Source organism: Hermetia illucens, chromosome 4 (assembly GCF_905115235.1).
Source record: "Hermetia illucens chromosome 4, iHerIll2.2.curated.20191125, whole genome shotgun sequence".
NCBI classification, from domain to species: Eukaryota; Metazoa; Arthropoda; class Insecta; order Diptera; family Stratiomyidae; genus Hermetia; species Hermetia illucens.
Genome location: NC_051852.1, coordinates 166734325 through 166752398, shown reverse-complemented (window position 1 = coordinate 166752398; position 18074 = coordinate 166734325). Strand labels below are relative to the sequence as shown.

At 45.7% G+C, this 18074-nt stretch overlaps 3 protein-coding genes across 3 annotated transcripts in view; 1 reads left to right on the top strand and 2 right to left on the bottom strand.

Annotated features, from left to right (window-relative positions):
- The window catches only part of LOC119655321, a 32222-nt gene extending 23441 nt beyond the window's left edge, over positions 1 to 8781 (top strand). Inside the window, exons 11-15 of the mRNA XM_038061160.1 lie at positions 2333 to 2466; positions 2528 to 2856; positions 2919 to 3051; positions 7502 to 7742; positions 7796 to 8781. Of these exons, the coding sequence (XP_037917088.1) occupies positions 2333 to 2466; positions 2528 to 2856; positions 2919 to 3051; positions 7502 to 7742; positions 7796 to 8568 (1610 nt within the window). The 3' untranslated portion in view covers positions 8569 to 8781. The remainder of the gene's footprint in view (positions 1 to 2332; positions 2467 to 2527; positions 2857 to 2918; positions 3052 to 7501; positions 7743 to 7795) is intronic.
- Positions 8782 to 14787: 6006 nt separating this feature from the next.
- Positions 14788 to 16123, bottom strand: LOC119655186 (protein C1orf43 homolog). The gene is made up of 4 exons (XM_038060950.1): positions 15751 to 16123; positions 15406 to 15695; positions 15256 to 15342; positions 14788 to 15193 (listed from the first exon to the last, which is right to left on the bottom strand). The coding sequence occupies exons 1-4, from the start codon at positions 15961 to 15963 to the stop codon at positions 14881 to 14883; spliced, it is 903 nt and encodes a 300-aa protein (XP_037916878.1). The 5' UTR covers positions 15964 to 16123; the 3' UTR covers positions 14788 to 14880.
- A 171-nt stretch (positions 16124 to 16294) lies between these two features.
- On the bottom strand, positions 16295 to 17089 carry LOC119655187 (methylosome subunit pICln). The gene is made up of 2 exons (XM_038060951.1): positions 16837 to 17089; positions 16295 to 16785 (listed from the first exon to the last, which is right to left on the bottom strand). Exons 1-2 carry the CDS (start codon positions 16953 to 16955, stop codon positions 16305 to 16307), a joined length of 600 nt encoding a protein of 199 aa, XP_037916879.1. The 5' UTR covers positions 16956 to 17089; the 3' UTR covers positions 16295 to 16304.
- Between the last annotated feature and the right edge of the window lie 985 nt (positions 17090 to 18074).

Here is an 18074-nt window from a genome sequence, read left to right as displayed (position 1 = left end):
GCGTTCATACGCTCGCCACCTTCGTTGCGCGCTCCGAACCCCTTTCCCCCATGGCACCTGTTACCGTCTGCCTTTTCACCCACATGACCATTAAGGTCGCCGGCAATGATTATGTAATCGTCAGCAGGCACGTGACAAGTCTTTTCATCGAGAAGTTGCCAGAAGGCATCTTTCTCGGCATCAGGTCGACCTGTCTGTGGTGCATACGCAGTGAAGAAGTGAATAGTGCGATCAGCTGATATAATGGTGAGCTTCATCAGCCGATCATCAAATCGTTCGACTTCTTTAATGGCATCACGGAAACCCTCTGAGATGGCAATGCCAACACCATATTGAGTGTGTGGGTTACCAAAATAGAGAAGTTTGTAGCCATTTTTACCGCGTTCGCGTTCAATGTCGCAGCTTTTGGCACCAGACCATCGGGTTTCTTGCAGAGCGCAGATGTCAATGCACCTTTTCCGACGGGCTCTTGCGAGTTCCTCCGTCTTTCCAGTTAGGGTACCAACATTTAGCGTGCAGACACATATTTGTTTTGTTCGTTGTCTGCGGACTAACTTGCTTACGTCCTAACGCCGTCCATGTGTCAAGAGCCCTTGCCCATTTCTCGACAGGACCGGGGCCCGTCCTGCCGCGTCGACTGAGGTGGACGCCCTAGCATTTCTCCGAGGCTTGTGACTCAATCCGATCATCATGTTTGATCTGTCGCGGGGCCTGTCACCAAGAGAGATCAGGTAGGATTTAGCATAGTAGAATAACTCCAACTAGACTCTATTTATCTCTTTCCCTGATCTCAGCATTTTATTTTTGTTTTACTGAGGATAGTACAGAGTACGTTGCCTCAAACCCTCCTCCTTTACCTTGGCTTGGGACCAGCATACTATGTTAATAGCATGGCGGAGTTAGTAGCTGCTATAAATATGACTATCATAAGCTCTTCGTGATAAATTTATTGCCAATGAATAGATAAAATATTGTACTGTAGTTTCGTTCAGAATCTGCACTTCATTAGATGGACACGAGCTTCACGTAAAGATGGTAGTGGTACGCAGCATCGCAAATCACCCTGTTGACAGTGAATTGGCTCAAAAGTGCTTGCTCTCTATCATCCCAACGATGCTTTCCTCTTTTCCGGATTCCTCTTCTACTTATTAGAGCTCTCTCCCCCGAGACCAGTGATCACGAATTTCGCTCCTTTTCTTGAAATTTTCAAGATTCTACGAAGTTTCAGTAATTTTCCTGGAACACACACCATCATGGACTCAGATCCTGCCTCTCGTCCTACTCGGCCTACGAACAATCCGCCGAAAGGAATTTGCTGCCTGCCCTGGGGAGATGGTATACAGGGAGAACCCAAGACTCCCAAGTGATCCGGTCTTCGACAAGAGGTCGGGTGTCACAGAGACCTTCGCCACATTAAAGCCACTCTTCCCACACGATACTTGTCTGCACCTGCCTGCGCGCCCAAGGAGCTGGACACATGCACGCACGTCCTGATCAGGACGGATGCTGTCCGGAAGCCGCTGCAGCCTCCATACGAAGGCCCGTACCGGGTTCTCGAGCGGGGAAAGCATTTCTTCCAGCTCCAGATCGGTGGACATAAAATGGCTGCCTCCTTATCCAGGCTGAAGCCTAGTTGCGCCCCAAATCAATGTCGCGTTCATTTCGCCGTATGATGGCGAACGCAGTTCCGAGTTCAGTCCCTAGGTTTCATCTGGGGGCGGAGTGATGTAGCGCAGCGGGGTTATTTCCTCCAAATTTCGGCTATTTTCCCGGCATTTACACCCCTCAACCTATATACTATTTTGAAGCTGAGACCCCTCCCCGACACTAGTGATCACGAATTTCGCTTCCTTTCTCGAAATTCTTAATATTAACAAGCGGGATGGTAGCCCAAACAGTGTAATAGTTTCCTTAACGGAGACGTATCCTTACGACCTCGATCCAAACCTACAAATTCCTTCTAAGCTGCAGAAGGTTTTCATCAAAACTTACAAGAGTCTGCCTACCTTGCCGAGGTATCAAAATGTGAGAGGTCAAAGAACCAAGCTATTGCGCTTAAATCTATCTGCCCCTCGAAGGCTTCTGTTTTTCTTTGTGACAGAGACCGTGGAAATTTAGTAGGTCAACTCGTAGAGGTGTTCTGATCGCTGTTAAGTTCCCTTTCCGTGCTGAATCCACCTATTCCTTTTCCTATTTTCATTACGATTGGGTTATCCTACGATGGCTTCCACTCAACGAATGTTCATTTGCTATCCTTAGCCCTTTTCATTTCACAATTCAACATGTTAATAGCGGAGTTAGTTGTTATTGCATTATTTTCCATTCCTCACAGCTTTCGCCATGAATTTCTTCGACAAAGTGGAGGAGACATTTTGTAGTGCAAATCAGCATGAACGGTACGAGTCATTTCAAAAGATTCTAAAGAACTTCGATCCACAGAAAGATCGAGTCACCGATTTATATTATGTAAGTATCTGAAAAGTGATTTTGCTATGAACATTTTAATAATTTCGTTCTCTTTCCTCAGAAAATGGAAAGTCTATTTCTGCCAGAGTATCCCCATTTGGCGGAAATATTCTTAGCGTTCCTGTTGCCGTCCGAGGCTATTGAAATTGGGAAATTCTTCGAGCATTTCATGATTACGAACATGGGCAATTTCATTAACAAATTGAATATATTCTTCAACAAACAACCGGCCCAAATTAAGAAGATCTATGGAGCGTTGAGTGAGTTGGCGGAAGAACAGGACGTGGGCATGGAACAAGTGAAAAATAAGATTCTGCCTCTATTGAAGGGCAATAAATTTTTAGTTGACTGGTTCCTGCAGACATTTGAGACTGAAAAGCCGAATCAAAGGTAAACCAAGAGAGAAAACGTTCATTCGTATGGAATAAGTTAACCAAAATTGTATTTATTAGTATTTCAAACATATACGAAACCATCAACCTGAAACAGGTGGAATCTCAACAAGGAGAGGCAGAAATCTATGAGACTGTACAACAAAAGGATATTGTGGAGGAGTCGACAGATACCAATTCATGTCAGCTGAAGGTAATTACCGAAAGTTGCTTTCTTTCTCGCTCTTTTTAAGGTTGTGTGGAGTGTAGAGCTGATATCGGTCTCGAAAGAAACCATCTTCTGACGGTTGCTTGCCTTCTCTTATTTGTCGTTACTACGTTTGCTCGCTGGTGAACAGACCGCCGGCAACTCAAATTCAATGCAAGCCGTCTTCATGATTAGACTGTCATTTGGCTTTCGGCAACCTTCCTTGCTATGCAAATCTAACCAAGTCATCCGAGAATATTGATGAGCATTGGGCCGTCCCAAAGGTGCTTTAATCTCTGTTGCGAATAAAGTTGTTGACCACATCGCAAAAGAAGGTTATGAGACCACGGAAACGTGCATGCGTAGTTTTTCTGCGCCTCGGCAGTATAATCGACCGCGGCAAGGATTGTGAGCTCCGAGATTCCTGACAAAGCATCCGCAACGACGTTGTCTTTTCCAGACACATGTTGGATGTCGGAAGTAAATTGGCTGATGAAACTCATTTGCCGAAATTGACGAGGAGACGTTTTTGTCGGGCTTTTGTTTAAGCGCGAAAGTAAGGGGCTTGTGGCCTACCCTCAAGGAAGAAACGGAAGTATTTAAACGTTGTTTTCTAAAAGAAGCTCAATTGTGGCCAGGTTTGATTTAACCTTTGGTGAAGAGCGGTGCCTACCGCTGTGTCTGAGACATCGACGAACACGGCTAGAGGTTAATCTGGCCGAGGAAATGCCAGTAGTATAACATCAACCAGCTGTTGTTTGACAGATTCTACCATCTGGGCGGCCTCAGTAGACCACGCAACCTCGTGGGTGTCCTTCGTTTTGGGCCCAGACAAGTAAGCGTTGAGGATCGCTTGGTGAAGAGCAGTCTTGGGTAGGAAATGACGATAGAAGTTTTATTTGATGAAGAACCTTCGCAGATCCTTCACTGTGGTTGGCAGGGGAAAGTTTTTGATCGCTTGAAATTTGTCTGGGTCTGGTTGAATTCCGTCAGGGGTGATCATGTGGTCGTGAAATTTCACCTGCTTTGAGTGTGGTGAACTCGAAGAGTCCGAAAGGTGTGCAAATAGCTATTTTCGGTATGTCTTTGGGAGCTAACGGGATTTGGTGATACGCTTTGGCCAAATCCAAAGTCGTGAAAACACGGAAGTTTGTCATGGATGAGTGGAATAGGGTATTGGTCGGGAATTATCTAATCATTCAGACGCCTGTAATCTCCGCAAGGTTTTCATTCACCGTTTGACTTAGGGATTATGTGGAGTGGACATGACGAACAGCTATTGTAAGGTGTACATATACCTTGCTCCATGAGATCATCGAATTCTTATTTAAAAGACATTGCGTGGTCTATTAAAGCTATATTCTGTATGTTCATCAACAGCCCTTAGTGACATAAGAAGTCTACGCCTGAAGTGGGGGTGCTAATGTCCGTCAGAATAAATCGTCACGAAAACGTTCGGTGCAATTCTAGACTTACGTTCACCTGCGTGTAGCCGTAAGTGCGGATGGGAGAGGAGTTCGGGGCAGCCAGTCGCAAGTTTTGCGGTATTAACCTGGATGAGGTACGGGGAGAATGGACACCGCCGCCCTCGTGTCGACTAGAAAGCAACGCATGCCCAGAGTTGCTAAAATTGTAAGCTGACCGCCGAGGTACCCAGAGAACTCAGTTTTTTGTTGTATTGAAATAACTTCCGATGCTATTGTCGCTTGGTTTCCGAATTTGCGGTAATACCAGCAAATTACGAGGGACCCGACGTGCGACTACCCGCACGTTTTTTCGGAAAGCAGATCCCGACTGTGGCTACGATAGAGATCTACCTCCCGAACGCGAAGTACCTACAGTCGATGTAAGCTTGGAGACCGCGGTCCCGAGTGTTGTCACCATTGATTTAAGATCTTCGATCTCCCGATGTCTGCCTCTAGATATTTCCGCGACCATGGGGCGTGCGTATACATCGTGGACTTTGTCGACCAGGGTGACGGCACCTTCAGTGGTCTCGAGTTCGCGCAGGCTAAGATAGCGCGTGTGATCTCCGGGAACCGCTGCAACCATAAGGATTTCAAAAGTTCTGCGCCGACCTTCTCCCTATCCAGCTGTCTCATTTCTCGAAGCAGATGCTGGCGGTTCAGTCGGCCAGCGTCAGTTCGTGATTCCTCACTTACTGACAGCCGGTGTATGAGTTGCTCCTTTAGCCTGATGGTCTATTCGTCGAGACCTATAAGTCCGTAAGCTTTCGTGTAAGCGCTCCTAGCTAATGTCGCGGCTGGTCGGTATCTGGTTACCTAGCGGTTGTTGTGGCGAATAATCGACCGGATAAGGGCTGCTTGCGCAATCGAGTATTCCCCGGATACGAGGTGGCAGCGCTCGTGGGCAATTCAATAAATGTTTTCCAACTGCTGCTACTAACAATGGAGGCTTCGCAAATATTTGCGATTCATCTGCGCGGAAGGCATATTGGTCTGTAGGTGGATAGTTCACCTAGAATTTTACTAGCCTTAGGCAACAATACCAGCTTGTACCGCTTCCGCAAATATCACGTCCGCCTCCGAGCAGAGTTCTTTAATATATTTTCTCTTGCTCCGCTAGATGGCTAGCTTGCGCTTTTACGGGCTTCCTTCCTTCTTAAAGCCTGCTTCCTTTGGCCGTGATCAATCCTACCTACCACTCCCTCAGTATCTAGGTCTTCTACTGGGGAATGTGCAACTCCTAAGCATTCATGCGTCATATGTTTTGGCGGTACATTGTGTCTCATAGAAAGCTATTTCAGTAGAGGCAACTACTTTAGTGAGTTGGTCTAATCGCACCTGTTTGAAGGTGTGATTCTTTAAGGTGTTTGCATGCTCGCCTGATGCCTTTATCAATTTCGAGCATGCTGGTTCTTGATATCCCACTTATGAGTTCTTAAGATTCTGTTGACAATTCAGTTCAGATCCTTTAAGTCGGGATCCAATTTGACCTTTTTGAGTATCTCAAGTACGGCAAATTGCCCTTGCTGGAGATAACAATTACTTCTGGTCGAATTCGCACATTTACTTTCATTTTTTGCTGGTACCCTTTATCCATCCGATGTTTGTACTTAGGCCATTTGCTTTCTTCCTTTCGAAATATTAGTTTCGCCTTTCGGAACTGCTTTATACCTTTTTTGTTAGTCTTGATTCTTTGGACGACCCTCTAATTTTCCCATGATCCTCTAGTTGGCAATTCGGCTAAATATTGGGGGAGCAGTTTTCCGGTTCTCTTTGGAATTTCTTTCTTTTTCCTGCGATCTTTTATAGTTCTTACCGTCAGATAAACTGGGACAGCCTCAAGCTTGGTCAAGAGTAATTTTTCCAAGTAAGAGCTCTGTTTTCTATGTTCTGCCCAGATTGCTTCTTTTAAGCCCGTGTTCTACGTTCATTTTGGACTGTCAGTTACGGCTTGACCTTGGCCTTGACCGACCGCCGTATCATGGATGAGAGCTGCTTGTCTGTCAGTTTTGATTGTTCAGGTGGTCGGTGATCGAATGGAAAATGATTCGGTCAACGGGCCAAACATGTCTGTTTAGGCTGTGAGGGAGAATTTAATGGACATCTTCATCACTGGTGAACATTTTCGATAAATGCTCAGACGCAGAAATATCTCAAATTCTCGTCTTAATGCATTGCACGGCCAGAGTTGAATGATGTTGCGGCTTCCCGGTACGTGGATGGTGCTTTCAGTTCAATTGGCGGCCGGGTGCATTGCGGGCTTCTCCGGTGTAACTGACAGGCCGAACTGAACGCGGATAGCGGGCTTTATACAGGTTTGTAGTATTATTGATCTTGCCTGTACTTTGTGTTTTACGATCTTTGGCATTGGCGAAGGTCTTGGACTCAAACGCGATGGGTATTGTTACCGATTAGTTTATCTTTCTTCGGTTTGGTTGCTGGTGTTCTCGTTAAGGTAGTACTTCGTTTGAATATTTCTCCTGCGAAGCACTGCGATCGATGGATATCGACGACTGGGAACCAGCTTGTTGACCCTCACAAGCAACTGGCATTGTGATTCCGAACTCCTGAATCTTTCTCGTCTTCTGGCTTAAGAAAATAAATGGAAAACTTCGCCGTCGTACGGACCTGATTCTCGTGGACGTATCAGTTAGAAGATGAAAATGGCAGTGGATAGGTCACAGGTTGAAAAAGGGCGACAGTGCCTTTGCCGTTTATACTATGCAATGGAACTCTCTATCGCAGGATGTTGTGGCAACTATAGAGGTTTTAAAGACGCCAGATGTGAAAAACGCTCAGTTTTGTGTATGTCATGTAAGGGACTTAAGTGTTCAAACAATTCGACCCACTTTTTTGAGCTTGGCTAGCATAGAGGAAAGCAAACACAAAATTACGATACCTCAGTTGCGCTGCACTTAGGGGGGTCTGCACGTCTTGTAAAATACATTAAGGTCAGCCCACCAAAATATAAGATTTTTATCTCACCACAGTATATAAATGGAGGAATCTATTACGGTTCACGGATATTACTACCAGCAAAGCTTTCGTTCTTGGCGACTGAACTTAGCAAGTGTGAGGAGGACGAAGCTACGTCGCCTGAGGCAGATGATCGGCTGACAGGCACATCGAAATCATGTGTGCATGGTATAAGAGAGTGCGCTGAGCGGCAACTTAAAAGCCATCTGGAGAAATGTGATGAGGAGAAACGGTGTGAAGATGATGACGAAAAAGGTAATTAAAGCGCTCTACCATCTTGATTTCCTTAATTACACCGAATTTTTCAGATAAAGACAAATATACGCTGTGTGATGATAATACATTCAAAGCGCATGCAGCTCGACTGAATCCAGCGTTATACCATGCCCCACAACATCTGCATATAAATACGTGTCTAAAATCGAAATCCTCTGAAGGAGAAATCTCGCCGAAGAAGCAATGTCTGCAAAAACGTCGCTCTCCTAAAAAGAGCATGCCCAAATCCCCAACAGCTACAAATAAAAAGTCGGCGAGCATTCCAGAATCTTCGAAAGCGTTAGGCATTGCGAAAAAATTGAAGTCCATGACAACTACCGGCGAAGCTGAACCAAATGTTAATTTGAAATCTCGACGGAAGCAACCAAAGGCCAGCAAAAGCATAAGCATCACCGAACCGCTTGAATCATTATCTGGAAGCAACACTGCATCAGATGGAACAGTATCCGACAGTGATCGATCTTCATGCGAGCCAAAACGCAAACAATCCAAGTTACAAAACTCACCTGCTCCACGTACTGACGAGCTGCAGCAACAGCAAGCAGGGCCATCAACTTCGATTTGCTCTCAAGTAGAAACGTTAAGTCCAAGTCCCACTCCAAATATTGTGGAAGATAAAATGCCTACGTGGACACGTGACGAAGATAAAATCATCTTGGAAGAAGTCAAGTCCGGGTATGATAATGAGAATGCACTCGTATCAAGGCTTCTATTGAAATTGCCTAATCGGAATGTGTTGGAGATAACGAAGCGTCATCAATTCTTGATGGAGGTATTGACACGGTTGCAAGGGAAAGCAAGTTAACAAGTTCGATGGCAGTGGAAAATGAGCCGCAGTTGGAAATAATTTTGTAATGTATTTGCGTTTCTATTAATTTTATGTATTTGACTCAAATTATGTTAAGAATTGTTTATATCAATGGCATTCTATGTTAGAATGTATGAACTTTATCAAATCATAATTTTATTTTGATGCTTAATGTCGAAAATAAAGTTTTGTCTCAGTTTTACATGTTAATGTGTATTAATTTTGTTGTTTCCGATTTGTTCATTATCTGCACGCGGAATTCAGTGAACAAAGCTAATCGAATAGGGTTGTTTCTGCTTGCGACCCTAGGTCCAGTCCGAATGAACGGTCGAGAGGTCCCAACATTCAAGCATAACATTTTTTCCCAATTCTCATTTTTTCAGCACTGTCACTCTCGACTACGCCCAGCTTGTTCAAATTGGCTCGTTAAGGTATATTGAGTCGGCGATTTGTTGAAATAGATGCGTTTAGCGTATTTGTTTCTGGTTAAGAAGAAACGATTAAGGTAGCGTGAATTTCATCGTCGTGAGTTCTTCGGGGAAACAAGGACTGTGTGTGTGTGTATGGTGGGGGAGAAGCTACAGCTTCTGAGCACTCAGGCCGTGTTGGCCTCCCCCCGTCTAACGGAATATTCCGGATTCGTTAACGTATCGCAGGATTTCCGTTAGTGGATGTGATGCTACCCGTCGCAATTGGAGGACATCGGCACCAAAGATCTGATGCCTGATGCGTCCATAGGCGGGGCATTCACATAGGAAATGCTCCGTGGATTCCGCTTCCTCATTACAGGAGGGACACGTATCATCTTCGGTAATTCCTATTCTGAACATATGCCCAGCTAGTGAATTATGGCCTGTCAGAATGCCCACAATACACCTGCAAGTCCTCGTGCTTTTCGACAGGATAAACTTTGCGGTACATATGTTGGTTTCTGGCAGGAAAAGTTTGGTGTGTCGAGCAGCATTTAAGCTCTGCCACCTGTCATTATGGGAAACTTGTTCCCAGTTTTTGAAAACAGATTTAGCCAATGCTACTGATACCCCAATTGCTGGCTCCGGTCCCGGCATAGGGGAGATTGACCCCTCTTTCGCTAAAGCATCCGAGATTTCATTTCCCTCTATGCCACAGTGACCAGGTAACCAGGGTAGTTCCACCGTATTGAATCTAGAGATAGAGTTCAAACGGTTTCTGCATTCCTGAACGACGATTTTTGAGGTCAAAGGACTACACAATGCCCTCAATGCAGCTTGGCTGTCACTGCAGATTGCGATGCGCCTGCCCTTTAATCGTTCGTCAATCACCCAGTTTGCCGCCCTTAGGATCGCATAAATTTCGGCTTGAAAAACCGTTGCATATTGTCCCAAAGAAAAGCCCACTTCTCGTCTTTATTTGAGAGGTAGACTCCGGCTCCAGAACCCTCTTCTGTTTTTGAGCCATCGGTCTAGAAGATTTCCGTATATCCCGCCACGCATTCCTCTGGGTCTTCCCAGTCCTCTTTACGCTTCAGGGTAACTTCATATCTTCTACCAAACAAATGTATGGGGACAGGAGAATCGGAAGGCATTGTCAGAACTGGATGCAGCCTTCCCAGTAGCTCTTCCAATGGGAAAAAGGTGAATAGGAAATTGATCACACAAGATAAACACAAAGCCTTTATACCAGAAGCGCCCAGTTTCCGGTATTCTGACTTGTTTGTATCTGTTGTAGGTTGTCTTCTTCACAATTGTTAATAATGTTGAGCTGCCAGTATGAAGCGTATGAGGTTGATTGCTATCAAGACAGTGCTTTCCAGATCAAATTATCTGTGTAAAAAAATAGAGGGCAATTGAGTTTTTAACTATGTACACACGGAACTGTCATGCACTCATCATTCTTCACATAGGGAAACACAAAGTCTTTCTAGCTTCCGGTTTCCTGACTTGTTTTAATATTTATGATGATGATGATGAAGCTTAAATTAATTCTACAAGTTTTCCTTTCCGGGAATGTTCGGATGATTTTGGCACCACCGTCGTCAACAGAGTTGTCGGGCTGGAATACCTGCATCAGGTTTTCGCTGTGTGGCTGCGAATCAGGAATTACGGAGCGCCGGCACTGAGCTTCAGTTTGCGGGGCTGGGACACGAATGCGAATTCGACTGCGTGGTCTGCCTGGTCAGCTTTCGTCTTCCGATCGGCTTCTGCCAACGTGGATTTGCAACAAAATGTTGACTTCACTTCAAAAATGAAAACAGTTCTTCGCTCGATTGCGGAGAACCCGGTCGCATTGAAGACTATTCATTAACATAATCCTTCTCTGCAGCCGGCAAAGCACGATATTAGCAGCAACTTATATTTTGGGGTCACCAATTTAGATAAAATAACTCTTTATCTCTTTGATAGTTAATCATTTATTTAGATTTTAATTCAATTCCATTTAAAACTTGATTTTTGTTCTACAACTCGTTATCATCATCATCATCAACGGCGCAACAACCGGTATCCGGTCTAGGCCTGCCTTAATGAGGAACTCCAGACATCCCGGTTTTGCGCCGAGGTCCACCAATTCGATATCCCCAAAAGGTTGCAGCCCGAAGATACTACTTTGGATATATACTGCAATAGTAAGACCAATGATTACCTATGGAGCGGTAATCTGGGCAGAAAGAACCCAACCAGGGAATTACATAAGCTCCAAAGGCTGGCTTGCGTGTGTATCAGTGGGGCAATGAGGACATGCCCAACCCCTCTTCATCTGCACATACAGATGCAGGCAAGGAGATCAATATTCAGGATGGCCGGTAGTATGAGTGAGGCGGGGAGCTGCCTAAATCGAAGGAAGATTGATATCCTTTCTAGGCGGTATCCCGAATTACTGATACCGAGGGCAACATGACAACGAGGTTTCACTTCGATAAGAAGTTTGAAACACGTTGGAGTAACAAGGCAAACTGGGAGAGCGTGGCTGCGACATACGGCTTAAACCAGCAACTGATTACTTGGTACACTGACGGATCCCTCACAGCAGAGGGAGCGGGTACCGGTGTCATTGGTCCAAGGAAAATGTACTTTGAGCCAATGGGCAGGTACACTAGCATATTCCAGGCGGAAATTTACGCCATAGACAAATGTGCCTCCTTTAATCTGCAAAGGAACTATAGGGGGCAGAACATAGCTATTCTCACCGATAGCCAAGCAGCGATCAAGGCACTTAGGTCCAACCAGGTGAACTCTAAACTGGTATGGGAATGCCTTGGGAGACTGAATACACTCGGCTCGTCCAACAAGGTCTGGATACTTTGGGTTCCAGGCCATGCTGGGTTGGAAGGCAATGAGGCAGCGGATGAACTAGCCAAGAAGGGAGCAGGGACGCCTTTACACGGGCTAGAACCCTTCTGTGGAATCGGAAACGGTTTCATAGCTATGAATCTAAAACACGAAGAGAAACGGTTGAGGGAACTATATTGGGCGGGCCAACCAGGGATGGAGCAGTCCAGGGTACTTATTGGGGGATACGAACCCAGGCGTACAAAGGATTGCTTAAACCTCATCAAAAAGAACCTCCGAATCATAGTGGGAATTCTCACTGGTCATTGTCAGCTGAACTATCACCTAGGGAAACTAGGGATATCTACGGACACTGCCTGCAGGTTCTGTGAGGAGGAGGACGAAACTTCCGAATCATAGTGGAAATTCTCACTGGTCATTGTCGGCTGAACTATCACCTAGAGAAGCTAGGGATATCTACGGACACTGCCTGCAGGTTCTGTGAGGAGGAGGACGAAACCTCTATGCACGTCCTGAGACAGTGTCCGGCACTTGTGCAAAGTAGGTCGATACATCTGGGAGAACACTTAATACCAGATGCAAAGCTGAAACTTCTGGAAGTGGGGAACATACTAAAGTTCCTAACGGTTACAGGCCTGCTTGAGATACTATGATCAACAGGTACACTATAACCAGTAAAAGGGGCACAATAGTTCTTCAAGGACGCGGTGCGACTTTCCCTTAACAGAATAATAATAATAATCCCCAAAAGCTGTCTGGCGTCCTGACCTTCGCCATCGCTCCATCTTAGGCAGGGTCTGCCTCGTCTTCTTTTTCTACCATAGATATTGCCCATCCATACGAATTAAGTGACCCGCCCACCGTAACCTATTGAGCCGGATTTTATCCACAACCGAACGGTCATGGTATCGTTCATAGATTTCGTCATTGTGTAGGCTACGGAATCGTCCATCCTTATGTAGGGGGCCAAAAATTCTTCGGAGGACTCTTCTCTCGAACGCGGCCAAGAGTTCGTAATTTTTCTTGCTAAGAACCCAAGTTTCCGAGGAATACATGAGGACTGGTAAGATCATAGTCTTGTACAGTAAGAGCTTTGACCCTATGGTGAGACGTTTCGAGCGGAACAGTTATTGTAAGCTGAAATAGGCTCTGTTGGCTGACAACAACCGTGCGCGGATTTCATCATCGTAGCTGTTATTGGTTGTGATTTTCGACCCTAGATAGGAGAAATTATCAACGGTCTCAAAGTTGTATTCTCCTATCTTTATTCTTCCCGTTTGACCAGTGCAGTTTGCTGTTGTTGGTTGGTTGGTTTTCGGTGCTGACATTGCCACCATACATTTCGTCTTGCCTTCATTGATGTGCAGCCCAAGATCTCGCGCCGCCTGCTCGATCTGAATGTAGGCAGTTTGTACGTCTCGGGTCATTCTTCCCATGATGTCGATATCGTCAACATAGGCGAGTAGTTGGGTGGACTTAAAGAGAATCGTATCCCTCGCATTTACCTCAGCATCACGGATCACTTTCTCGAGGGCCAGGTTAAAGGGGGCACATGATAGTGGAACCCCTTGTCGTAGACCGTTGTTGATGTCGAATGGTCTTGAGAGTGATCCTGCTGCTTTTATCTGGCCTCGCACATTGGTCAATTTCGTCGGGATACCGAATTCTCTCATGGCCGTGTACAGTTTTACCCTGGCTATGCTATCATAGGCGGCTTTAAAGTCGATGAACAGATGGTGCAACTGTTGTCCATATTCCAACAGTTTTTCCATCGCTTGCCGCAGAGAGAAAATCTGATCTGTTGCTGATTTGCCTGGAGTGAAGCCTCTTTGGTATGGGCCAATGATGTTCTGGGCGTATGGAGCTACCCGGCCAAGCAAGATAGCGGAGAATATCTTATAGATGGTACTCAACAACGTGATACCTCTATAATTGCTACACTGTGTGATACCTCCCTTTTTATGTATGAGACAGATAATGCCTCATTGCCAATCGTCAGGCATTGATTCGATGTCCCATACCTTGAGCACAAGTTGATGAACCTCTTGGTGTAACCAATTCGGCTGTAATTCCATCGGCTCCTGGCGACTTATGATTTTTTAGCCGATGAATTGCACGGACTGTTTCTCCTAAACTTGGTGGTGGCAGTATTTGTCCGACGTCTTCAGTTGGCGGGACCTCCAACTCGCCGATGTGCTGGTTGTTCAGTACCTCATCAAAGTACTCAACCCATCGCTCTGATATGCCCATTCTGTCGGAAATCAGATTTCCCTCTTTGTCTCGGCAGGATGAACATCGAGGTGTATAAGGCTTCATCCTGCTGACTTGTTGGTAAAACTTCCGCCTACTGTGCCTGGTGCGGTTGCTCCCTGTACTTTTTTAGTTCACAGACTTGTTGGTTCTCCCAGGCTTCCTTTTTCCGTCTGTGAAGTCGCTTCTCCGCTCGACGTAAAAAAAAAAAACGATTCAATAAAAACATAAATTAAATATGATAACAGGGGAGGAGTCAAATATCTTGTCCATTCCACTCCATTTCTGCACTGACGCCGCAAAACAATTTTTGACAGCGAACAATTTTTTTCGATGTTACGGCCACCGCGATTCGCACTTGCGTGCGTTCGACACGCAAATTGCTTGCTCCGCCGCACTCCTATGTTCCGTGGTCAAAATTTTACTGAATCTTGCTGACTCGTTGGTGCTTTCAATGTTCTGAGAATAGTTCAGTCTGGCAGCCTTGATGGCCGACTTGTCGCTTTTCAGGTAGTCCTTGCATGGCTGCCAGTATTTGTGCCTGTAAATGTTGAAGACCTCCTTGGTCCGTTTTCTGGAGCTGGACAGATTTTAACCGCCATTTTTTTGCTGTATTTTGCAGAACGTCCGAGTTTGAAGGCAGTTTCGAATGTCTTTTCCAGAGTCCCAATCTTTGAACTTTAAAATTAAACACAATCCATACATCCGGCAAGCATTTTGAGTATTTATTGCTCCGATTTTCACCTTAAAAATATCTCCCTCTTTCGCGAAGGACATTTTATTCAACTATGAGCTATGATATACTGAGGATTTCATTGTCGTCGTCCAGTTCAACCGACTGCAAGTTGGTCAGATTCGATGCGTTGCCTTGTTGCAGTCCTAATGTGAGGTTGACTTTTGATTGGTGTAGCTGCGATTTGCCGTCTCCGCCTGCAGCTCCCCCGCCGCCACCACCAAGACTTGATAGGCTGCCGAGGCTTGAATTTAATGGAGGAGGTCGTAAACGGGACGGGTCCAGCAATGAGTGCATTTTTGTTTGCTTCTTGACTGGTGTTCTGGATGGCGATGTTTTCCGGCTGTTGGAGAATGATTTAAGCATTTTTGCTCTGGAATGAAAAGTAGGAAATTGAATGGTTATATGCGTTTAGAAAGCGTTTCATAAACTCACGAATCGATTAGCTTCAGGAGCAGACGATGGTAGGCTTCGTATTCTTCAAGACCGAACTCGTTGGGATCATGGCGGGCGTGTTCGTACCTAGAAAACGACCAAGAGACAGTGCTTACAGTGGAGATCTCGAGTAACGTGCGTGTTACTTACATATCGCAAAACTGGTGGATCATTCTCTGGCCTGATCCATTTAGCGGGGCGGCTAGCGTGATGAGCAAGAAAGCCCGCAGGCTTTCGTTTGGATGCCGCACGCTCCCATCATTCCTTGTGATTTCTTTCTCCAAAACTTTCACATCATCGACGGCTTGCATTCGATAGTAGTAAGGCGGCAGTGGCTGGTCCGGTCTCACGATATACTTATCGTCGTCCCACAGCAATTTCGGTTCGTAGGCGATTTTCTGAATGCAATCGAGACGTCGCTCGATTTCACGTCTTATGCTCTGCAAGGAAAATTATTCAAAGGTTTCGCCCAAACACGCAAAACATTTGTTCTACCTTTTTCGCATCATTGCCGACCGGGACGTGTGGTCCGCGCCTGGATCGTATAGTGAAGCGCATTATCTGGCGCTTGGCAAATATGAAAAGGGCCACGAAGGTGAGCACTCCGCCACCAATGATGATAATTATCATCACACCCGACAGTTGTTCCATTCTGTGGCCTTTTTCACTTCTCAGTGTCTCTATTCCGGAGCGGCTGAAACGATCCATGTAGTATTTCTGTTGTGATCTGAGCTTAATTTTCACATTTCTTGGAGGCCCACAATTGCGTGGAAATGCACGTAAACAAATCTATAAAATTCGATACATTTGTCATCACGCAAAAAGGCTCAACTAAACTGGACAAAAGAAACGTCAGACGATGCGCCTATTGTGAATTGATGTGAAACAAACGGTCTGTCAGGGGAACCGACTGATTGCCGTAAACCCGGCTAACAGCCGCCCGTGAGGCCCCCGTTGCATGCCAGAAGTTGGGACCGCATTCCTCCCCGCGGGGAAATAATAGGCCAGGGATTTTCTCTTAACGTATATATTTAATAAACATTTGAGATTCAGTCCTCCTCCGCGTCGGCGAACTGCTCATCATCCTCGTTCAAATTCAAATTGCGCATATTCTCCTGGCCAACCTCGTTCTCGGCGTCCTCCTCCATGCCCATGAACCCTCCCTCGTCCTCTGAGATGCTATCACATGGGTCCGGGTTCAGTGCCTGGCACTCCGTCATGGATTGGAAGATCACATCCACTGTGTTGGGGTCGTTGGGGATCAGCCAGAATTCGGTGATTTCTGGTTCGCAGTCTGATTCGTTGCCCTCATCCTCGTCGTCGGAACCCGAGGCATTCCCGGCGCCTTCCTGCTGCTGTCTGTTCCCGTTCGCCCGTACGCCGGGATCGTAGACTCCCGGCCACGACACCGCATTGTCCATCATGAAATAAATGCATTTTGTGGGGTTGTTCGCTATGGCGTGCACGCCAATCTCTGGCCAAGAAATGGAGATCGATTCCGGCAGGTCGACCGGTTTCCACGAAAGCGAACTGGAAGAGATAATTGCATGAATTCGGGACGGGACAAAGGCTCGTGCGTACCTTTCGGTGATGTACAATGTCCCGTTTGACAAGATCCGATCGCCGATTTTCACCTGAACATTGCTCGACTGGTAGACGATGTTCTGATCGTTGTGCTCGATTGGACCAATAATTACCATTGCAGAATGTGTTCCTGATTGAAGATTGGAAGCTGAAGTGGCGTTTGTTTACATGCAAGCACGACGCAGTACGCGGGAGCAGTCCAAGTTGTCACCGTGACAGCGTTCGAGTTGTGAACGAGGAAGTTGGCCTAGTGTACACTAGCGCTAAAAAGTATAAGGGCTTCCAGGGGTGTCCATAATGTATTTGAAATTAGTTTAGATGGCTAAAAAATGGAGGTAGAATTTGGGGGTTACGTATTTGATCTTATTTGGTGGAAGTTTGTGGTGATTGTTAACCATCTAGTAGTCACTGTCGATTTCCTTCCGTTAATATTTTTTGAGATAAAATGTGCGTTGGATAAATTGAGGTGTTTGTTATGGATTCTCACCAGATCCTATTTCTTTGTTTGAATATTGGTGGATGACCAGAAACCCATAACCGTTTTCCTGAAAATTTAAGAAATGGAATTGAAGAAGTCAATCTCAATGAACGGCGTCTTATGGTAATGGAGACGAAGATGTTGCGCTGGACTAGTGTCGTGACACGTTTCGATCACATCCGAAATGAGGATATTTGCGATTGATATGGGGTTGCACCGATCGTGGAAAAGTTGCGAGAGAGGCATCTTCGATGGTATGGTCACCCAATTCGTGCTAACGAGAATTCACTTGCCAAGATTGGTCTGAACATCGAATTCGATGGTAAACGATCAAAAGACAGGCCGAAGCAACGGTGGTTTGATACGCTGGATGGGGATCTAAAAGCCTCGAGATTACATCCAGATCAGGCGTTTGATCAGATAAACTGGCGAAACCGGTCAGGACAAAGTTGTTCAACTTAATAGTCTAAGAAAAATTGCTAGTGAACTTGACATTATATGGAACCTTTCAGCACATTGCGGTGGAAATATCGCATATGAGACGAGTAGCGTCCCGGCTCTCCTAACAGACCTGAACTTTGTGCAAAAACAACATCGAAAGATGGTTGCTGAGGACACGATTTCTGAAGTGAATAATGACACGACTTGCAGGAAATGCATAATTACTGGTGGTGAGTCGTGGGTCTGGGAGTTTGACAAGTTAACAATCGGTCGAATGGCGATTCGAAGAAGACCGGAAACTAAAAAAAGGAATGCG

Coding starts and splice junctions, on each gene's coding strand:
- LOC119655186 (XM_038060950.1), bottom strand. CDS start 15,963: ATGGATCGTTTCAGCCGCTCCGGAATAGAGACACTGAGAAGTGAAAAA. Junction 15,696..15,750: donor TCGGCAATGATGCGAAAAAG/GTAGAACAAATG, acceptor TTTTCCTTGCAG/AGCATAAGACGTGAAATCGA. Junction 15,343..15,405: donor ATCCACCAGTTTTGCGATAT/GTAAGTAACACG, acceptor GTCGTTTTCTAG/GTACGAACACGCCCGCCATG.
- LOC119655187 (XM_038060951.1), bottom strand. CDS start 16,955: ATGGTAATTATTGGTCCAATCGAGCACAACGATCAGAACATCGTCTAC. Junction 16,786..16,836: donor ACATTGTACATCACCGAAAG/GTACGCACGAGC, acceptor TATCTCTTCCAG/TTCGCTTTCGTGGAAACCGG.